Source organism: Haliotis asinina, chromosome 7 (assembly GCF_037392515.1).
Source record: "Haliotis asinina isolate JCU_RB_2024 chromosome 7, JCU_Hal_asi_v2, whole genome shotgun sequence".
Lineage (NCBI taxonomy): Eukaryota > Metazoa > Mollusca > Gastropoda > Lepetellida > Haliotidae > Haliotis > Haliotis asinina.
Genome location: NC_090286.1, coordinates 41,280,925 through 41,299,033, shown reverse-complemented (window position 1 = coordinate 41,299,033; position 18,109 = coordinate 41,280,925). Strand labels below are relative to the sequence as shown.

The 18,109-nt window shown below is 41.6% G+C and overlaps 1 protein-coding gene across 1 annotated transcript in view; it reads right to left on the bottom strand.

Annotated features, from left to right (window-relative positions):
• Positions 1-1,904: 1,904 nt before the first annotated feature.
• Positions 1,905-18,109, bottom strand: part of LOC137290752 (uncharacterized peptidase C1-like protein F26E4.3) — a 43,934-nt gene continuing 27,729 nt past the window's right edge. Inside the window, exons 2-10 of the mRNA XM_067821868.1 lie at positions 12,560-12,626; positions 11,334-11,444; positions 10,757-10,989; positions 10,314-10,464; positions 9,479-9,641; positions 5,690-5,735; positions 5,043-5,166; positions 3,618-3,663; positions 1,905-3,209 (exon numbers count right to left, since the gene is read on the bottom strand). Of these exons, the coding sequence (XP_067677969.1) occupies positions 2,925-3,209; positions 3,618-3,663; positions 5,043-5,166; positions 5,690-5,735; positions 9,479-9,641; positions 10,314-10,464; positions 10,757-10,989; positions 11,334-11,444; positions 12,560-12,626 (1,226 nt within the window). The 3' untranslated portion in view covers positions 1,905-2,924. The remainder of the gene's footprint in view (positions 3,210-3,617; positions 3,664-5,042; positions 5,167-5,689; positions 5,736-9,478; positions 9,642-10,313; positions 10,465-10,756; positions 10,990-11,333; positions 11,445-12,559; positions 12,627-18,109) is intronic.

Below are 18,109 nucleotides of genomic sequence, written 5' to 3'. Positions count from 1 at the left end.
GTGAGTGAGTGAGTGAGTGAGTTTTACGCCGTGTTTAGTAATATTCCAGCAATATCACGAAGGGGGACAGTAGAAATGAGCATCACAAATTGTGCGCATGTGGGGAATCGAACCCGGGTCTTCGTCATCGAAGGAATACATGAACAAGTCAGATATGGGTATGAACGGGACATCATTTTCGGTCACTCATGCGTCGATGTTGAAACTGTGACTGTTGATATGTGAGCAATATCAGCATGCACATTGTTTTCACCTTTATGGTAACTGTCCCAGATCTGTACCACGTGTGACTTTCCTCCCTCGCTGACAAGATACATCCGGAACTGTTGAAAGTGGTGTATATCCAAAAACACTGAAATCTATAGATTTAAAAGTTGTTTACAGATATCATTATAATTTTACATTCCGAATATTTTTATTCCGACGAGTTCATTTGTAAGAAATAGGACACAAGACAAACTCTAAAATACACGCAACATTATTTTAACCAATTTAAATGTGAGTTGGCTTGTTAATCGACGAGATATCTATGCAATGTATTTGTGGACCTACATTGTTGGGAAGACAGACAGACAGACTGACAGATAGACTATTTATTTGTATAAGTAGCCCTGGGGCCAATAGTACCTGTGTAAAATCATATCAGTGCTTCCCCAGGTGCTGATTCACATTACTGATCCACATTATTAGTCAGTATGTCCACACTATCAATCGGCACGCTCAATACTACTGATTCACATTACTGATTCACACAGATGATCAATACTATTGATCAGCAAGGTCAACAGCGGTGATCCACACTGCTCCTAAAACTGCTGATGCACAATACTGATACGCACTCCAAGTCCACGCCTCGTACCTTAGGCAGAGTTACGTACACAAATAAATGGTATATAATGTATAGACAAAAAGAGTCGTCACTAGAGAGTGGAGTCGCAGTAAAGGCTGTCTTGTGGATAGATTTGAGCATTCGGAGTATTTGCAGTATTAACTGAACTATATTTAACTGTTAACTAAGTGTTGCCCAGTCCTCCCTCACGCGTGATCAAAGTTCCGCTTGGCTGACCTGTTTTGTACACCATACACTGAAAATACACCCGTCCGTGTATTCCCAACTAAACACACTGTACAAAGTATCAGAGGCGAATGGTGCACATTTTACATGCGCTTCGATCAGTTTGATTGCTTTGCTTTCACAGCCGATGCTGAACGTGAATTATCGTGGGAAACGACTTTTTCTTTCACTTGTCATTCAATGCCATACTCAGCAAGATTCCAGCTATATGGCGGCGACCTGTGAATAATCGAGCCTGGACTAGACAATCCAGTGATCATCAGCATAAGCGTCGATCAACGGAAATGGAATACGATGGCATGTCATCAAGTCAAGAAGTCTGACCACCCGATTCTCTTGTGACTAGCATGGGTTTCTAACCCGGATCTTCGCGGGTGTCACAGGAAACGACGATGTCAGGACAGCAGGCCAGTGGTGACGCGTGCTTGATTAACAACAAAATCTTATTACTCGCGGACAAGTATTTTCCTTGTTGCACGCTAATGTAATCCTCTCAGAAATCAGTGACTTGCCTACCTGACATAAGTACCTACGAGTATCTGATATGACCTATTCGCTGGTATCCTGCTCATATAACAAAACAAATCGAAAGTTGCTTTCATCTGAATGCATTGGCAAAAAGGGACGTAACTCGTTTCTGTTTACAAAAGAATGCACAATGTAGCGTTTTATAGAAACATTCAAATGCTGATTAAGACAGCTACATGCACTTGCTTGTTATGTATTCCATACAAGTGTTTATTCAAAACAGCTGTACAAGTCATGGTGCGGGGCATGGTGGATGCAGTTACTGAACTGCAGCATTGCACAACGAAACATGAAACAAGCATCGGTGGAAGTGGTTTAATTCAGTATAGTACACGAAAGAGATATATGGGTGGAAATGTATGTACAAACTAATCGGTACACATAATAAAAAACACTAATGTCAACTACAAGTAAACTAGGTGTTTTCAACAGAAAACAACAAAACCAATATAACAAAGGTACGTCTTCATACAGGAAAGTCCTGAAGGTGGGAGGAAGGATCGGGGAAAGGATGGACTGTACATGATTGCACACAACTGGATCATGATATTGTGTCGTTTCATTCATACACAATTCGTTCACAATGTGTTTTGATCGCTTGTGATCTGTAAGGTTGATCAGGACCTATATTTTCCAAGCTCTCTTAGCGCTAGGGTAGTCGTAAGTGCCATACTTTAACATTAGGTTAGGACAATCTTGGCGCTAAGTGAGCTTCGAAAATCTAGAGTACATGTATGTTCCTAGAAGGCCGAATACCTAAGAGCAACTAGAGAGCGAGGGTATATTTCGACTTGATTCTTCATTCATGTACAAACAGTGAGGTTTGAATATCAAGACATTTGACAATGACAAAGTTTCTAACATTTGTGAATACATTCACAGAATCTGTTTTTAAAGCTTCTGAGACTTCGTTGGTCCTTTATAATTCTATTGTAATTGAAAACTGTTAACTGTGTATATAAATATAATCGCTTGACTATTTATCGAAATTGTCATTTACCCGTGTCACAATTCACTGAGTACCGATTTTGGGTTTAACCACTGCTTTTAAGATTCCTATAGATGGATACTTTAACACTGTTAAGACAAAATCACGAGACTAAAAGAAAATGGAACCTACACTCATATATAAAAACCAACATAACATATTGTTCATACGCGAATGTTGCTTTGTGGTGGATATCTCACTGCAGATGGGATAAGTACTGTTATGCGAGGTTACACATTAAACAATTGAACACTGCTCTTACAAATGCACACATAGCTACATCGTTTAAATGCATGTACAGCAGTATTATTTCATAAATCCTAATCCATATATCTATAATTTCTTTACAGATTTATGTGATTTCTTAAATCGGCGTCTGTTGTTCTTGTTTTTGTTCCTGTTTTTCCTGCGCCTGCGCAGACGTCTGAGATTCAGGCTCCGGAACTTCCGGCCGTCCCGGATGCGATTCAGTCTCCTCTGATTGATGAGTCTGCGCCGCCGGTTGTCCTTCCCGAAAGCCCCTACGATGTAAGACTCAATCTCACATTCGTTCTCACCCCGCACGATTCGGAAATAGCCGTTCTCGCCCCAGTCGGTGCCCCATGAGTTGGCGCACAGCTGCAGAATAACGAGGGTAATGATGACGTTGTTATTGGTTGTATAGAATGAAGTGGATATTATTTTATGCTTTATAGTTTTGTTGTTTGTTTCTTGGACTGTATCAAAACTATGTAATGGGGGTCGGACCAGAAAATCCAGTGATCAAATATATCTGCAGGTCACCTCTTGATGAAGACCAGTTCTAACCCGGATTGTTTCAGGTCCACTGGTAATGGAGCAAGTCTTCGGGGTTTGATAAACTCGTTCATGTAGATTGAGAGCTTGTGACCCGCATATTCCAATTTTGATAGTCTTGAGAATACGGATGGAAAACAGACTGTAGATAGAACGAGAGATTTACATATTTTACGAACGTTTCATATCTTTCTTGAAATCAATTACAGCACTGTCAAAATATCGGCTTACCCAGTACTTGACAATGTCTCCTTCAAATGTACGCTCGACGCCCCATCTGGAAGAAGAAAGAAATGGTATAGGGCTTTGCTACCACTGAAACCATCTATTGCATCTCGCTCCAACATGATTTAGTATCGGTTGTCAAACATGATTTAGTAACCATGGTACCACAAGAAGAAACACACACAATGCTGGGCAAAGGAAACTTTACACCTGAAAACTGGATCTGACCACACAGTTTGAAACGTTATCAAACCATTAGTCAAACTGAGACACTGACAGCTTAAAGAATCCGAAACTTACAGCCACAGGTGTATGTATTTACGGGATTTTATACAGTGTGTGCTTGCACTGATACTGCAAGGGTGACTAGCTCCGTTCAAGTCCATGATAAAGATGCAAAAATGCTTATTGAAGCTGTTAACTGCCATGTTTACTAACAAGAAGTGGCAGGGTTTTTCCCTGTACTAAATGACATTTGGTGAAAGTAGTGAAGGCACATAGTTCTAGCTGTCTAGAGACAGAAGCTTCGTCGTTTCAACCTCACACTTTTTCACATGTAGGGATGCGAAACCGACTGACGCATAAACCAGCATGCTACCCATCCACCTATCACCACAACTAGTTCAAACGTTATTCCATGAAAGCCGACAGCTACTGGCGGCTTTTTATATTTTTTTCTTTGACATCGGAATAGTGGAACATATATAAAGTATTTTAAATGCAAATTTAAAAACTCAAAACACACTAGCAGCTTATCTGACTTCACTGCAGTTATATCATGGTTGTTAGCTAGATGTTGAAGTGAATCCAGAAACACAATAGGTTTATCACTTCGGTGAATTCCGTGAGAATTAGTATTGTGGCCCCAGCTACTCAAAGCACTTCTGATTCCTACTGATCTCTACTGATACAGGGCCGCCGCCATATAGCTGGAATATTGCCGAGTGCGGCGTAAAACTACACTAATTCACTCACTGATACCGGGGCAGTGGGTAGCCGCATGGTTAAAACGTTTGCTTGTCACGCTGAAGACCTGGTTCGATTCCCTATATGGGTACAATGTGAAGCCATACACCGTGGCATTCTTGGAATATTACTAAAAGCGGCGTAAAACCAGACTGACTCACTATTGAAACCGACTGTGTAGTTTGACAACTGAAAATCCGTAATTGGGATTTCCAGATCCGAGGTAGCTGACAGGTGGGGGCGAGGTTTTCCGGCCAACCAGTGTGTTAAACCACAAGAAGCGTTATAAAATCTAACTATTTGTATGTGTTTATGGAGATCACATTCCATAATACTGTTCGGTTAGATGTGGGTGTGACATAATAAGGGTCAGCATGTGTGGCCATTAGATTAGGAAACCGATGGGTACAGACCTAAATGGGCTGGGAAAGTCTAAACTGCCTGAAGCACCCGTGCATGACCTACCCAAGAATCCTCACTGAGTGGTATCCTGTTTGTCTGTATTCGCTGGTCTCACCACGGGTGGTGTCACTGTAGCGGTATATGCCTCCTCTGTACATGTAAAAGTCCTCTTTCACGGTGAATGTGGCTGGGAAAGAAAATTTCCATACATCTGTTTTCAAACAGGCAATAAGTATACATACGCTTCACTGCCTTAAAGCGACGAATCGTTTACTTTCGTGTATTTTTACGACAGTGCCTGTCTTGCTTGCAGAAGTTACGTGAATACGTTGTTTCAAAAAAAAAAACAAAAAAAAAACATACTTCCATCAGAGAAATGTGGACATTAAGTTATTTAATTCAAATACTGACTTAGAAGGAGGTGATGTTTTCAAGCAATAAGAAATCGAACGCCAGGCGTGTAGCTATCCATTGTTTCGTGTAAGCCTGATTGGTCGTAAAGGCTCATATATAGATAGTATTGAGGGCTTGTCCTTTTTAGCGAAAATGTGTAAGTCCGGGCTTTTTTATAATGGCAGCTACTGACTGTGAACTGAGCATGAACAAACATTACTTCACACAAATTTATCAACGGACCTAAAAACAAGAATTAATATGAATGGCTGTGCTGGTGTCTATAGATACCGACATACAACTACTGCATACGATACCTTGGACTGGTCCGTTGTCCATAATTTCTTTCATTATCTCCCTCTCCTGCAATTATAGAAACGGTTCAACATAACCGATCGATAGATTTTCCGTTAAAATGTCCGTAGAAGAGTGAGTGAGTGAGTGAGTGAGTTTAGTTTTTCGCCGCACGCAGCAATATTCCAGCCTGGCAGCTGTCTGTAAATAATCGAGTCTGGACCAGACAATCCAGTGACATGAGCATCGATCTGCGCAATTGGGAAACGATGACATGTGTCAAACAAGTCAGCGAGTCTGACCACCCGATCCCGTTAGTCGTCTCTTACAACAAGCATAGTCGCCTTTCATGGCATGCATGGGTTGCTGAAGGGACCTTCACGGGTGGTGCGTAAAAGAATTATGAATATTAAAGCAATAAAGATTGCATTTTCAAACAGTTCAAATCCGTATTCGAAAATCAGTGGAACAAATAATAAAGTGATGCTATATACTTCAAAGAAAGGATCCAAAGCGTTATATAGTGAATGTACTCCTAGACAAGGTGGAGTCTTGTAGACGCCATTCTATTTTTTCTTTAAAAATCTTTAAAAATCACTATTGCAAACACAAGACATTGTCTCCATCGTAAGTAAGAGATGGGTCATAACAGGATAACTCCATTGACGTGATAAGCAGAAAATAGTGCCCTTATGCTATGAACTGGAAGGTAACACTGTATGACACGGTCGTGGAATGATGCTCATTATATTAACCACATGCAAGTTAACCCACACTCGATCATTTACACACCTCCTTGGTTGCAATTTGTCTGTGAAACACACTAATGATTTGTTAAAAACAAAATCAGATTTTTTTTAATATAAACATATTTTTGCCCTCCCCGAAATACAACAATATTTTTTCCAGTCGTTGCAAATCTACGACATGAGGCAAGGTATACATCAGGATACATTACAATGTACTTAATACAGCCCTTAGTTCTCGTGACCCGGCGCGTGTAGTGTAGATTTGTTACCTAGCAACTGATAATACAATAGACCTCCACGACAGGCGTTGTAAGTGAGTAAAAGGTTCATGTAGCAATAAACGGTAACACATATATATGCCTCGACAAAATATATCATGTTTCAAAACTGTCAGCCGTACAGTCATAATAGAGCATTGGCCTAAACAGCATGCACATTCAGATCAGTTACAACATTTTGACCAATCAGCATCCTCCACCATCCACCTATGCGGGATGGCAAGATGATTATGGTGACATGTCGTTTTATCCCAGTAACCAGCGGTTCTGATAGGCATTCGACAGAGAGACTGAATACCGATACGGGGTACTGTCGGAACACTCCAGGACAGACCGGAATTTGCAGGTTTGGAACCTAGATCCCGACATGTGACACGGGGGAAGCTGTAGTTGGTATTTATCCCACCTGGAAATTGTTATATTAAGAGACCACTGGACTCAGACTGGTTTCTCTTGAAACAAAGAAAAGGAAGAGAAAACATCTGGGTGTTGACGACAGGCTGAAGCAAGGTCGTGGCTTGTGCTGTATACTAGAATTTTTGCTACTTAACTCATTTGTTATGGAAGCCATATGGAATGTGAGAAAGCGAGAAAACTGTCGAATGTTGTAAAACGTCACATTGGCACCAGTATTATCCAATCACTTCACGCTAAATGTATGTATTTTCAAATTCAGTGCATTAATTTCCTTTCAAAAATACAAGAACAAACTTTCCCGACGTACATTCTTCAAAAGGGATACGAACTAGAGAACTGAGTCAACAATTAAAGATCAAAGTAAATACTTGTGTCTGTAATCTGAGGATAGTCTCCCTTGACAGATAGGCGGACAGGAAAAGCTGTTCAATCTGTCAGGTGAATAGCCTAGTCTGATATTGATGGTAGAAAGCCCGTTAGTTCCACAAACAGACTACAAGAGGCGCGGGCAGGTACGTGATTCTTATAGAAACAGTGACGTATCGCGCAACAGATACTGGAGGGGAAGGGAGACCACTCGTGTTAACTGCATATTTGCGTACCATGTAATCACTGATCTTTTTTTGTTGTTGGAGATACTGATACTGCACGCATGATGGTGCAGACTGCGATGTAACGCCATTGTCAAGAGCAGCAGAAAGCCTACAACTAACCGGTTCGCTGTTTGTATTCTTGTGGACATGAGACCACTTAGCCTGTATGTATTACATCCTTTGATTTACACCAGGGCCCGTTCCTCAAAGCGATCGTAGCTCTACGACTGTCGTAAGTCCATGTTAAAGTATGGGAGTTACGATCATCTTAGGGTTGCGGTTGCTTTGAAGAACGGGGCCCTGACGACTACTTCTTTATCAGGCCATTCTGGGTGACCTTTCCACGAAAACCTGGTGTCATCACTGATTTTCTGTGGTCCATCGGTATAATATTCCCAACTATGTTCACCTTTACATCAAATGAAATCTATTTCTAAGGACATGCAAGAATGACTGTTCCTTTTCACTGACGTTTTAAATATTTAGTAATTTATCCTGAAAACAAAAACATACATATGATTGAAATGAAATCCAGTCAGCATTCTAATTTGAGTTCTGGCTTGACAAACACGATTTAATGCCTAACGTTGTTTGGGGGTACTAATTTATTTTTGAGATGATCACTGCCTTTGCTGTTACAAGGTTTTGCACAAAGATTGCGAATGGACATCTGTGTGTGATGTACTCCATAATTTGCCATGGCCGCCATGACTGTTGATTGTTGTCAGTGGTGTAAAACACTATTCACTCAAACAATTCCTTTGTGGAAGGATCCAACGCCATGGGTAGACACTTTGATTCAGGATGAGAGGCAGCGTTGTTGTAAATACAGGATGAAGACATAATATGATATTTACAACCGTTTACACAAGCAGATGTTTCGCTGTTTCATTCTCACTGATGAAGATCAGGCAGCTTTGGGAGAACTACTTCAGTCAGCTTGTAATAGACCCTCAGCACTGAGGATGAACTAAATTAAGGGTGCTGGCGTACTTTGTTTACTGTCTCTTTGTCTGTATGTCGTTGTTCTTCATAACATTCTACTTTTAGTACCGCCGCATGTGGGCTTGTTGATGCTATCTAACTCGGTACACAACACAAACCAATGAAATACACATGACGCATCTCCCGGCGTTCCAGAACAATATCACAAATGATATCCAAAAGTGACTGCACTATATGTACACAGGGCTGTTTGTGTGTGTGTTATTTAACGCCACACGCAATATTTCAGCTATATTGTTTCAGTCAGTAAATACAGAGCCTGGACCTGACAATCCAGGGATCAACAGCATGAACATCGATCTACGAATTGGAGTGAGTGAGCGACTTAGTTTTACGCCGCACGCAGCAATATTCCAGCTATATGGCGGCTGTCGGTAAATAATCGAGTCTGGACCAGACAGTCCAGTGGTGAACAACATGAACATCAATCTGCACAACTGGGAACCGATGACCTGTGTCAACCAAGTCAGCGAGCCTGACCACCCGATCCCGTTAGTCGCCTTTTATGGCAAGCATGTGTTGCTGAAGCCCTATTCTACCCCGGAACCTTCACGGGTCTCCACCAATTGGAAGTCACCGATCTACCACCCGATCCCCTTAATCGACACGAAGGACAAGCATGGGTTGCTGGAGACCGGTTTTTTAACCCGATTTACACATATAAGAAAATGAAACGTTATACCGTCGTTTCAGAAATCGTAAGCATACAGCTTTTTGCTCAAATTAATGTAAATAATGTTAATGTTAATCACCCATCCTGCATCACTTACAAGGGGGCGTATCCTGTAGGGGGGCGTGGTCTTGTAGCGCTTCTCCATGCGGAACTCGATGCCGCTCGGGCAGTTGCCCTGACGCTTCCGGGGTGCGACCAGGCATTCGCCGATCGTGCTGGTCCTTCCGCTAGAGTAGGGGTAACATTCCTCTGTCACCAGCCTACAACAGAAAGTTTGGCAGCCTCACAGCGAACAGTTCAAATCTCAACTAAGCAATATTTTGGTGAGTTCCTATGCAGCCAATGAGTACAGGTCATCTCGCTACCCTGTTTTCCGTTATCTCCTTGGACAATCCATCAGGGTTTTGATGCGAAAACTGTAAGTTGAATCAAAATACATTCTGATGGACAAATATTCTATACAAAACTTACAAGCTAGAATGACTGTGTATCGTGAAATATATAATTATTTTCATTTTGAACTTTGAAGTCGACCCATAAACTACTTCGTCTTATGTAGAGACGGGATAATAAACATTGCAATTACACCGCTCAGCGTTAAGCCCTTGCTAAACTATGTAGTTACGACAAGTGGTAAGGTCGTAACTCTACGAACCCTCTGTGCATCAGGGCCCAGATTTCCGAAGCTCTCTCAGCGGCATGATAGTCGTAAGTACCACACATTAACATTAACTTACGACTATCTCAGCTCCAAGAGCTTCGAAAATCTAGGCATAGAACCTGAACTCTAAATCCACATCCTGGCATTTCCTTGATGGTCCAAATCATTTAGAAGTAGTATTTCACATCGTATGTGTCGTCCGGAATAAAACATTTCCGGTCATGGAATGTCCCGAGTTTCAGCTGTGAAAGAGTTGAAGCTAAGGACGTACCCTCTCCGCCTAAGGTAGTACCAGGCTCGGTCGAGGAACCCCCCGGCACAACCCTCCTGCCTGTCGCTGTTACAAGATAGAATGTGTTGAGGGGAGAGCTGCTCCTTGTAGTCCCCCATAAACTCGATACCCAGACGGTCGGACGCTACGGCTGGAACAGAGACATGGGCAATGGTCAGTGGTCATCAATATCAGGTTAACTGTCCCCCGGATACCCCCCCCCCCTCCATTCCACCCGACAACTGCTTCCCCCCCCCCCAACACACACCCACACACCCACACACCCACATCCCTTTGGGTGAGTGACCCCCATCACACCGAAAAGTGACTACCCCATCTCTAAAGTTAATTACATGACATTAACTGACCATCTAAGATACTGGCTTCCATCTTGATAGGATTGTTCAACTAATTTTCGTGATATCTCCATCAGTAGCGAATACCTGTTGTTGAAAAGGCCCATGATGCACCACAGTTTCCCTGGTCTCGTATCGGGTTTATGACTCCTGGCCATTTCTGGCGGGAGTCGAATGATTCCGGAAGAACTTCATCCAGCCTCACTTTGAGTGGCGTCATGCGCACAACGTTCGACTCTAGCGGGAACGTTCCTAGACGGTATTTGATGCCATTAGGTAACGTCATCCCCCACAACGCCGAATAGTTACTCGCTGTCCATCTATGAAATGATGTTAAAGAAAGAGAACTCTTTAGCTAAATGAAAGTCCCTATACTGATCGAAGCAGTGAAAACAGGCAGCTTAACACATATTCCATCTTAGAGCGATAATGATCATAATCGAGCGACCGTCGGTTAATGGGCTGTTCATACTTCGGCTATGAAATATTCCGTTTCCGTTTGTTGTTTTCTTGCTTGTTGCAGAACAAAATACCAAAATGAGTCGTTAAAATGTTTGCCTATATAATATTACCTTTCAGTCAGAAAAATTTACATCAACATGCTGCTATTAGTATTTAAAACATTTGTTTCATGAGCAATCTGTCGAAGCGTGGGTATACTTACCCGTATCGCCCATCATTCACTGCGCGGATGAGTTGCGGTCTGATCAAACACACACTCTGACTGCAGCGCCAGTCAAACCTCCTGGGTGGCCCGGAGAACACTTCGCACTTGCTGGAATGAAAACGAAGGATGAAGCTGACAGGACACAATAGTTTCAACATGTTCTGCAAAGTGCACCAATTAAGAATAAGTCAATAAACTTTCCTTGTTGAAATGTAACATGTTTAGGACTGGGATCCACTTACAGTGACATTCAACGAGGATTGGATATAATAATGGCAATTGTTCCGGGAACTGAGTGTATAAAATGTGTTTGACGGTTAAAGGAACTGAGTTTAATTGTATGTATCGTGTCTGAGACACGATGTAAGGGCACTGAATGTATACATTGTGTTATATGAGTGAGTGAGTGAGTGAGTGAGTTCGGTTTTACGTCGCTTTTATCGATATTACAACAATATCACGACTGGGGACACCAGAAATGGGCTTCACACATTGTACCCATGTGGGGAATCGAACCCGGATCTTCGATCTGATGCCCGTTTCTGGTGTCCCCCGCCGTGATATTGCTGGCCTGTAGCTGTACGTCACGTAGCCAGCCAGTGGTCTGTAACTTATTCGTCATGTCAACCAGTGGTCTGTAACTGTGAATATGTTGTCAACGAGTGGTCTGTAACTGTGTACGTCATATTGTCAACCAGTGGTCTGTGACTGTGTACGTCATGTTGTCAACCAGTGGTCTGTGACTGTGTACGTTATATTGTCAACCAGGGGTCTGTAACTGTACGTCATGTTGTCAAACAGTAGTCTGTAACTGTGTACGTCATAATGTCAACAAGTGGTCTGTCTGTGTACGTCATAATGTCAACAAGTGGCCTGTAACTCTGTATGTCATGTTATGAACCAGTGGTCTGTAACTGTACGTCATGTTGTCAACTAGTAGTCTGTACTTGTGCACGTCACACTGTCAACCAGTTTTCTGTAACTGTGTACGTCATGTTGTCAATCAGTGGTCTGTAACTGTAAGTCATGTTGCCAACCACTGGTATGTAACTGTGAACATTGTGTTGTCAACCATTGGTCTGCAATTGTGTATGTCTGTTGTCAACCGGTGGTCTGTAACTTTGAACGTCATGTTATCAGGCAATGGTGTGTGAGTGTGCCTCTGCGCCGCGTTCCACATTCACATAAACATTCACATTCACTATATATATAAATAGTCTCACCACTCGTTGCAGTTCTCCTGATATGACTGACCAGGCTGGAACAACGCCCCATTCCTTACACAGTTATCTGAAAGATAAGCATCACGTCTGAGACACTTCATTTTTAAGCAGAACCTAAACACCCGGGAGACTCGTGAAGGTCCGGGGTAGAATAGCAACCCATGCTTGCCATAAAAGGCGACTATGCTGTCGTAAGAGGCGACTAACGGGATCGGATGGTCAGGGATGCTGACTTGGTTGACACATGTCATCGGTTCCCAGTTGTGCAGATAGATGTTCATGCTGTTGATCACTGGATTGTCTGGTCCAGACTCGATTGTTTACAGACCGGCGCCATATAGCTGGAATATTGCTGCGCGAGGGGTAAATCTTAACTCAATCACTCACTCACACACAGAACACCCGAGAATAACAATATTCGACTATGAGAAGAAAATAAATGAACAGGACCTCTTTCACAAAGTTCTAAGTCACTAAGGTAACCTTAGTGTAATGCTAAAGAGTGGGTGTCATGGTTAACCTTGATAAAGGTTGCTTAGTAACAGGCACCCGAGATCACTGGACAAATTCTGTGAAGACAGGGTATCTGTTTCATATTGTCGTATATCTATGTTAAAGTAAGGCGGTTACGATCTATTTGTGGAGCCAGGTTAATAGCATTCTCATCTTAGCGATGAGTAAGTCGCTATCATAAGTCTATGTTAAAATAAGGAAGTTCCGGTCGTCTTAGCCCTAATATCGCTTTGTGGATCGAGGACAATCACAAAGTGATCTTGTCCTTAACGTGGTCGTAACTCCACGAATCCAACTGACTTGCGATAACCTGGGCCTAGGTTATTTTCAAAGTTCTCTCAGCGCGAAGATAGTCGTAAGATGGCGCCTATGATTATGTCAGCGCTAAGAAGACTTCGGTGATCACTAAAACCCCGTTTTGGGACCCGAGACAGTCTCTTGGCTTTTACTCAAAGCGATCTAAATGTTAAGATGATCGTAAGTTAGCTTCATGGAAGCGGCCTTCATAAACGGTGTACTTTGACAGCTCAAATGTCTTTCTTCAATGAACCTTCTATCTCATTCCATGCCATGACAACTCTGCATAACTGTGTCTACGAAAGCCGACATACCAAGACGGGTTTGTGGGAACTGTCACTCTAAGGGCTTGAACTAAGTTGAAAACGAGTTTCGAATTGTGGTAGGGTAGACGACTTTCCTGTGTTCACCGCAGTTAACAATGTTGTGAGAAAACAGTCTATGTTCTTAATGTCGCATTCGAGACGGCATAGCCCATTAAATTTTAATGTTACATGTTAATGTTGATGCTCGATACAAATTCTGTAATAATTATGGAGGACGCAGCATGTTGCAGTCGTAGCAAGTTTGGTCAAAGGCGTTTCACCATCCCTTTATCGTGTTTTAAATAAGATGTTATGTATAATAGGAGTTGATAACGATATATTTCTCTGAGGTTGAAAAACATTCACGAGCACAAATACCTGTCTGAATCCGGCGTCATATTAACAGACTGTTTAGACGGGTTCGCTTCTTTTCTTGCTGTATGAAATACGTAAGGTCTCAAATATGCCTTGGATTGAGTGAATTTACTTTTACGCCGCACTCGGCAATATTCAAGCTATATGGCGGTGGTCTAGATCTGCAAAATCGAGTCTGGACCAGACAATCCATTGCTCAACAGCATGAACATCGATCTGCACAACTGGGATACGGTGACATGGGTCAAACAAGTCAGTGAGCCTGACCACCCGATCCCGTTAGCCGCCTCTTACGACAAGCATAGTCGCCTTCTATGGCAAGCATGGGTTGCTGAAGAGCTATTCTACCCCGAATCTTCACGGGTCAAATATGCCTTGGAATACATACTACAACGTGAAGACAAGCTACTTGTTTCAAAATACGTTAGAAATCATTTTACTACACGCAATTGTTCATGAGTGAGTGAACGAGTGAGTTTAGTTTTACGTCGCTTTTAGCAATATTCCAGCAATATCACGAGCGAACGCTTTAACCACTAGGCTACCCTACCGCCCCAATTGTTCATGGTATCATTCGATCAGTCTCACAGTTCCTGAACCAAGTTATTGTCCCTACTGCCCAGCCGTCTAAAACCCAAATGAAACAAGTCTACGTATACATTGCCTTTGGTTCAGATTCCGAATTTCCCATTTCACTGGTTCACTTCTTCAAGTTAAATGGGTTTATTTGTTACTGTCAAAATTATTATACATTCACACTGATGCTATGCGTTAGTCTATTCAGTTGCCACTATTCAGTACAATGTGTGGGCCATCGACCCTATACACAACAACAAGGTCCGTGCATTATCCATAGACTTGTGCAATGTAATTATAATCAGTTTGGTAGAGAATTTATCAAACGTGTGTCCACACACACACTCACGCACACACACTGAAAAAATGTAACATTCCACAATCCTAAATGCCTTGGTTTATACTACCAAGTAAATGTACAAAAGTTTAAAACAGAGTCCAGTGTAGTCTAGGTTTAAGTCGATGTTGGGAATTGCATAGGAGATCAGTTTTGTCACAAGTGTGTCAGATCTGGAGATGCCCGACACATGTCTATCATACAAGTCAAACGTTTAATGTTGTCAACGCGATCAAACAACGGCCTAGAATGTCTTCATACATATTCATTACTGTATCATAAATACAAAATCTCACACACTGAAAATAATACTGAAAATGGGATTATAACAAACATATACAGCTATATGCAAATGTCATGACGCTTTCTTCAAAGTTTACGAAAATATCATCTGCTAAAACATTTCGAGACATAGTAAATCTATCAAAATATATCCTTCATCTATCATCTCTTGTCAGGAAAAAAATGTTAATATGTCTGCCATCTTGAATTTGAATTTGTATTTATGTGTATGTTTACAACATATTCTCTTGTACCACCATGGTGGTTTATGAGAATAAAGAATTTAAATGAATTCATCATCGTTCGGTGTCTACCTTCTCACCTCTAGTGTTCTCTACCGATTAACGCCATTCAGTGGCAAATAAGCACACACACACAACAACATACTGTTACTACACAAGTGCCAAGCTGAACAGGCTGACCATTTGGACAGGAATGACAGGTTTATGCTGACAGCTTTAGCCAGCCTCCTTTGATATTAAACATGTGAGCGTACACGCCTGGGGTCGACAAGCACGCATCAAAGCTAACGACAACAGAGTGGCATTCATCGTTTTCGTTGTTATTAATTCATAAATTCTGAGAACGTATATGTTTGTAATCTCGGCATGATATGCCTGACATATGTGAGAACTTTATCTTTAATTTGTGTATCAACGTCAAGTGTGTATTATCCCACGTGGTACCCATATTTGGCACGTCAACCCTTAACGCGCAGCCACGTGATTGTGTCCAGATTGTAGATGGAGATGACAAGGTGTCATTTCACCAACAAAGAATTTTGATTACATGTACACATAAACAAACTTATCCATCGTCGACAAAAAGAGTATTTTTTTTAAAAGAAAATATACAAAATCGGCAAATTGTTCAAGTTCTAGATGCCAGTCCCACTATTGAGACCCGTGTATAACTGAACTATTTACGGGTAGAACCTTGCATGATGGCTTATTTTTCTGAAGACTGAAGTAATGATTGCTCTTGTGTAAAGGTGGTCTGTGAGAAACTGCGTGATCTCTATATTTGCAATAAATATCATATTTTGAACCACATTTTTATAATTCAGATCCACACGTCACCCTGGTGTGGTAGTGTGGCGGTAGATATTCTAGTATATAGCTTTCAGCTTTGTGATATGTTTATTATCTATGTGATCACAGAGACGTTCACCTAAAAGAATACCTTGGCTATATGGATTTTGATCACACTAGACTGTCCATATAAATAAAACACAAATGAATGTATTTCTCTGGTATCATTGTCCATATTTATGTAAGCATATTACCGGTTTGTATATCACGCGTAGACCAATATTTGCAGCATCCGGAATGTGCTTTTGCTTCATAAATCACATCTGTCACAATATTAACAGAAAATATAACTTAAAGGAATTCATCTAACTCGAATGCAGATTTACTTGGCAAGTCTGAAATTATACTGTAACATTGTTTTGTTTGTCATTTGGTCTTGATTTAAATTTTGTCCAATAACACCATCTTTCTTCTCTGACCAGATGTGATATCAGTAATTCATAACGCCTGAGGACATTTTCTGTGAGGACAATTCTAACCGCAGGTGCGTCAGGTAGCCAAAATATCTAGAACATATATATCTATCAGTAGACAATAGACACATAATTTGTTGATCACATAATGTATGGAACAACGCCGACATCATTGTAAATTTAATTAATTATCACGTATTACCATTACGGATGACCAATTCACTACCATTTTTGACAAAGTGGCCCCGATGATGTTGCATGTACATAATATCAAACCAAATTCTTGTGCCGGTGCTTGTTCTGCCAGCGAGGGCACCTGCAAGGAATAAGGCAAAGGCTGATGAGGTCATTGAAGTGGATGCTATCTATCACCTGACCAGCATGCAGAGGTCAGTTGACCCTATCTTGCCAGGCATAAAGTTGCTTTGAATATCCAATCTGGCCAGAATGTATCCTCCATACTGTCGTTCCAGCCACGTATTAGGGAAGCTTCGTGTTGAACGGTGTTCATTGGTTGGGATACGGGCTAACACATAGCTGAACCTTCGTTATCACGAACAGGAAGGGAACAAACGAACCCTCGAGATAACCGAAGATAACCGCCGTGGGAAGGGAGTCAGTACTTGGGGTAACTGCCTCTCTCCGATGTAGGCATCACATGCATCCAGTCAGTACTTTGTGTAACTGCCTCTCTCCGATGTAGTCATCACATGCGTCCAGTCAGTACTTGGTGTAACTGCCTCTCTCCGATGTTGTCATCACATGCGTCCAGTCAGTACTGCGTGTGACTGCCTCTCTCCGATGTAGGCATCGAATGCATCAAGTCAGTACTGCGTGTAACTGCCTCTCTCCGATGAAGGCAGTCACTACGGATACAACGAAGTGGATTCGACACAACTACCTCCGGGAACACGAGAGAAACTAATCCGAAACCGCGCAACTGACGGGGAAAAGAAACTAAAACAACTATGTATTTGAAACGTGAAATTGGCCTAAAAAGTACAAACGTTATTTAAACATCCTGGGTTAGAAATAGTCACCAAAATAATGCACATTTAAAGTCAAAACTACAAATATGATACCAGTATCAAACATATGACTATTGAACAACATTCTATGTCACCATCCGTCACTTTTCTGATGTAAAGGACTCCGGTATGACGAGCTGCAAAAATATATGGAGAGTATGAGCTCTGGTTGTAACCGACTGCAAGGAATAGAAACTAGGACGATGCAGGTGATGTGTAGGATAAAGCATGATCCGTAGGCATTACTAAAAAGTAACTTATAAACCGGTCGATTATATACATGGATATAACTTCAAAGTTTGGTACTGACAGATGAAAATCAACTGGAATGAG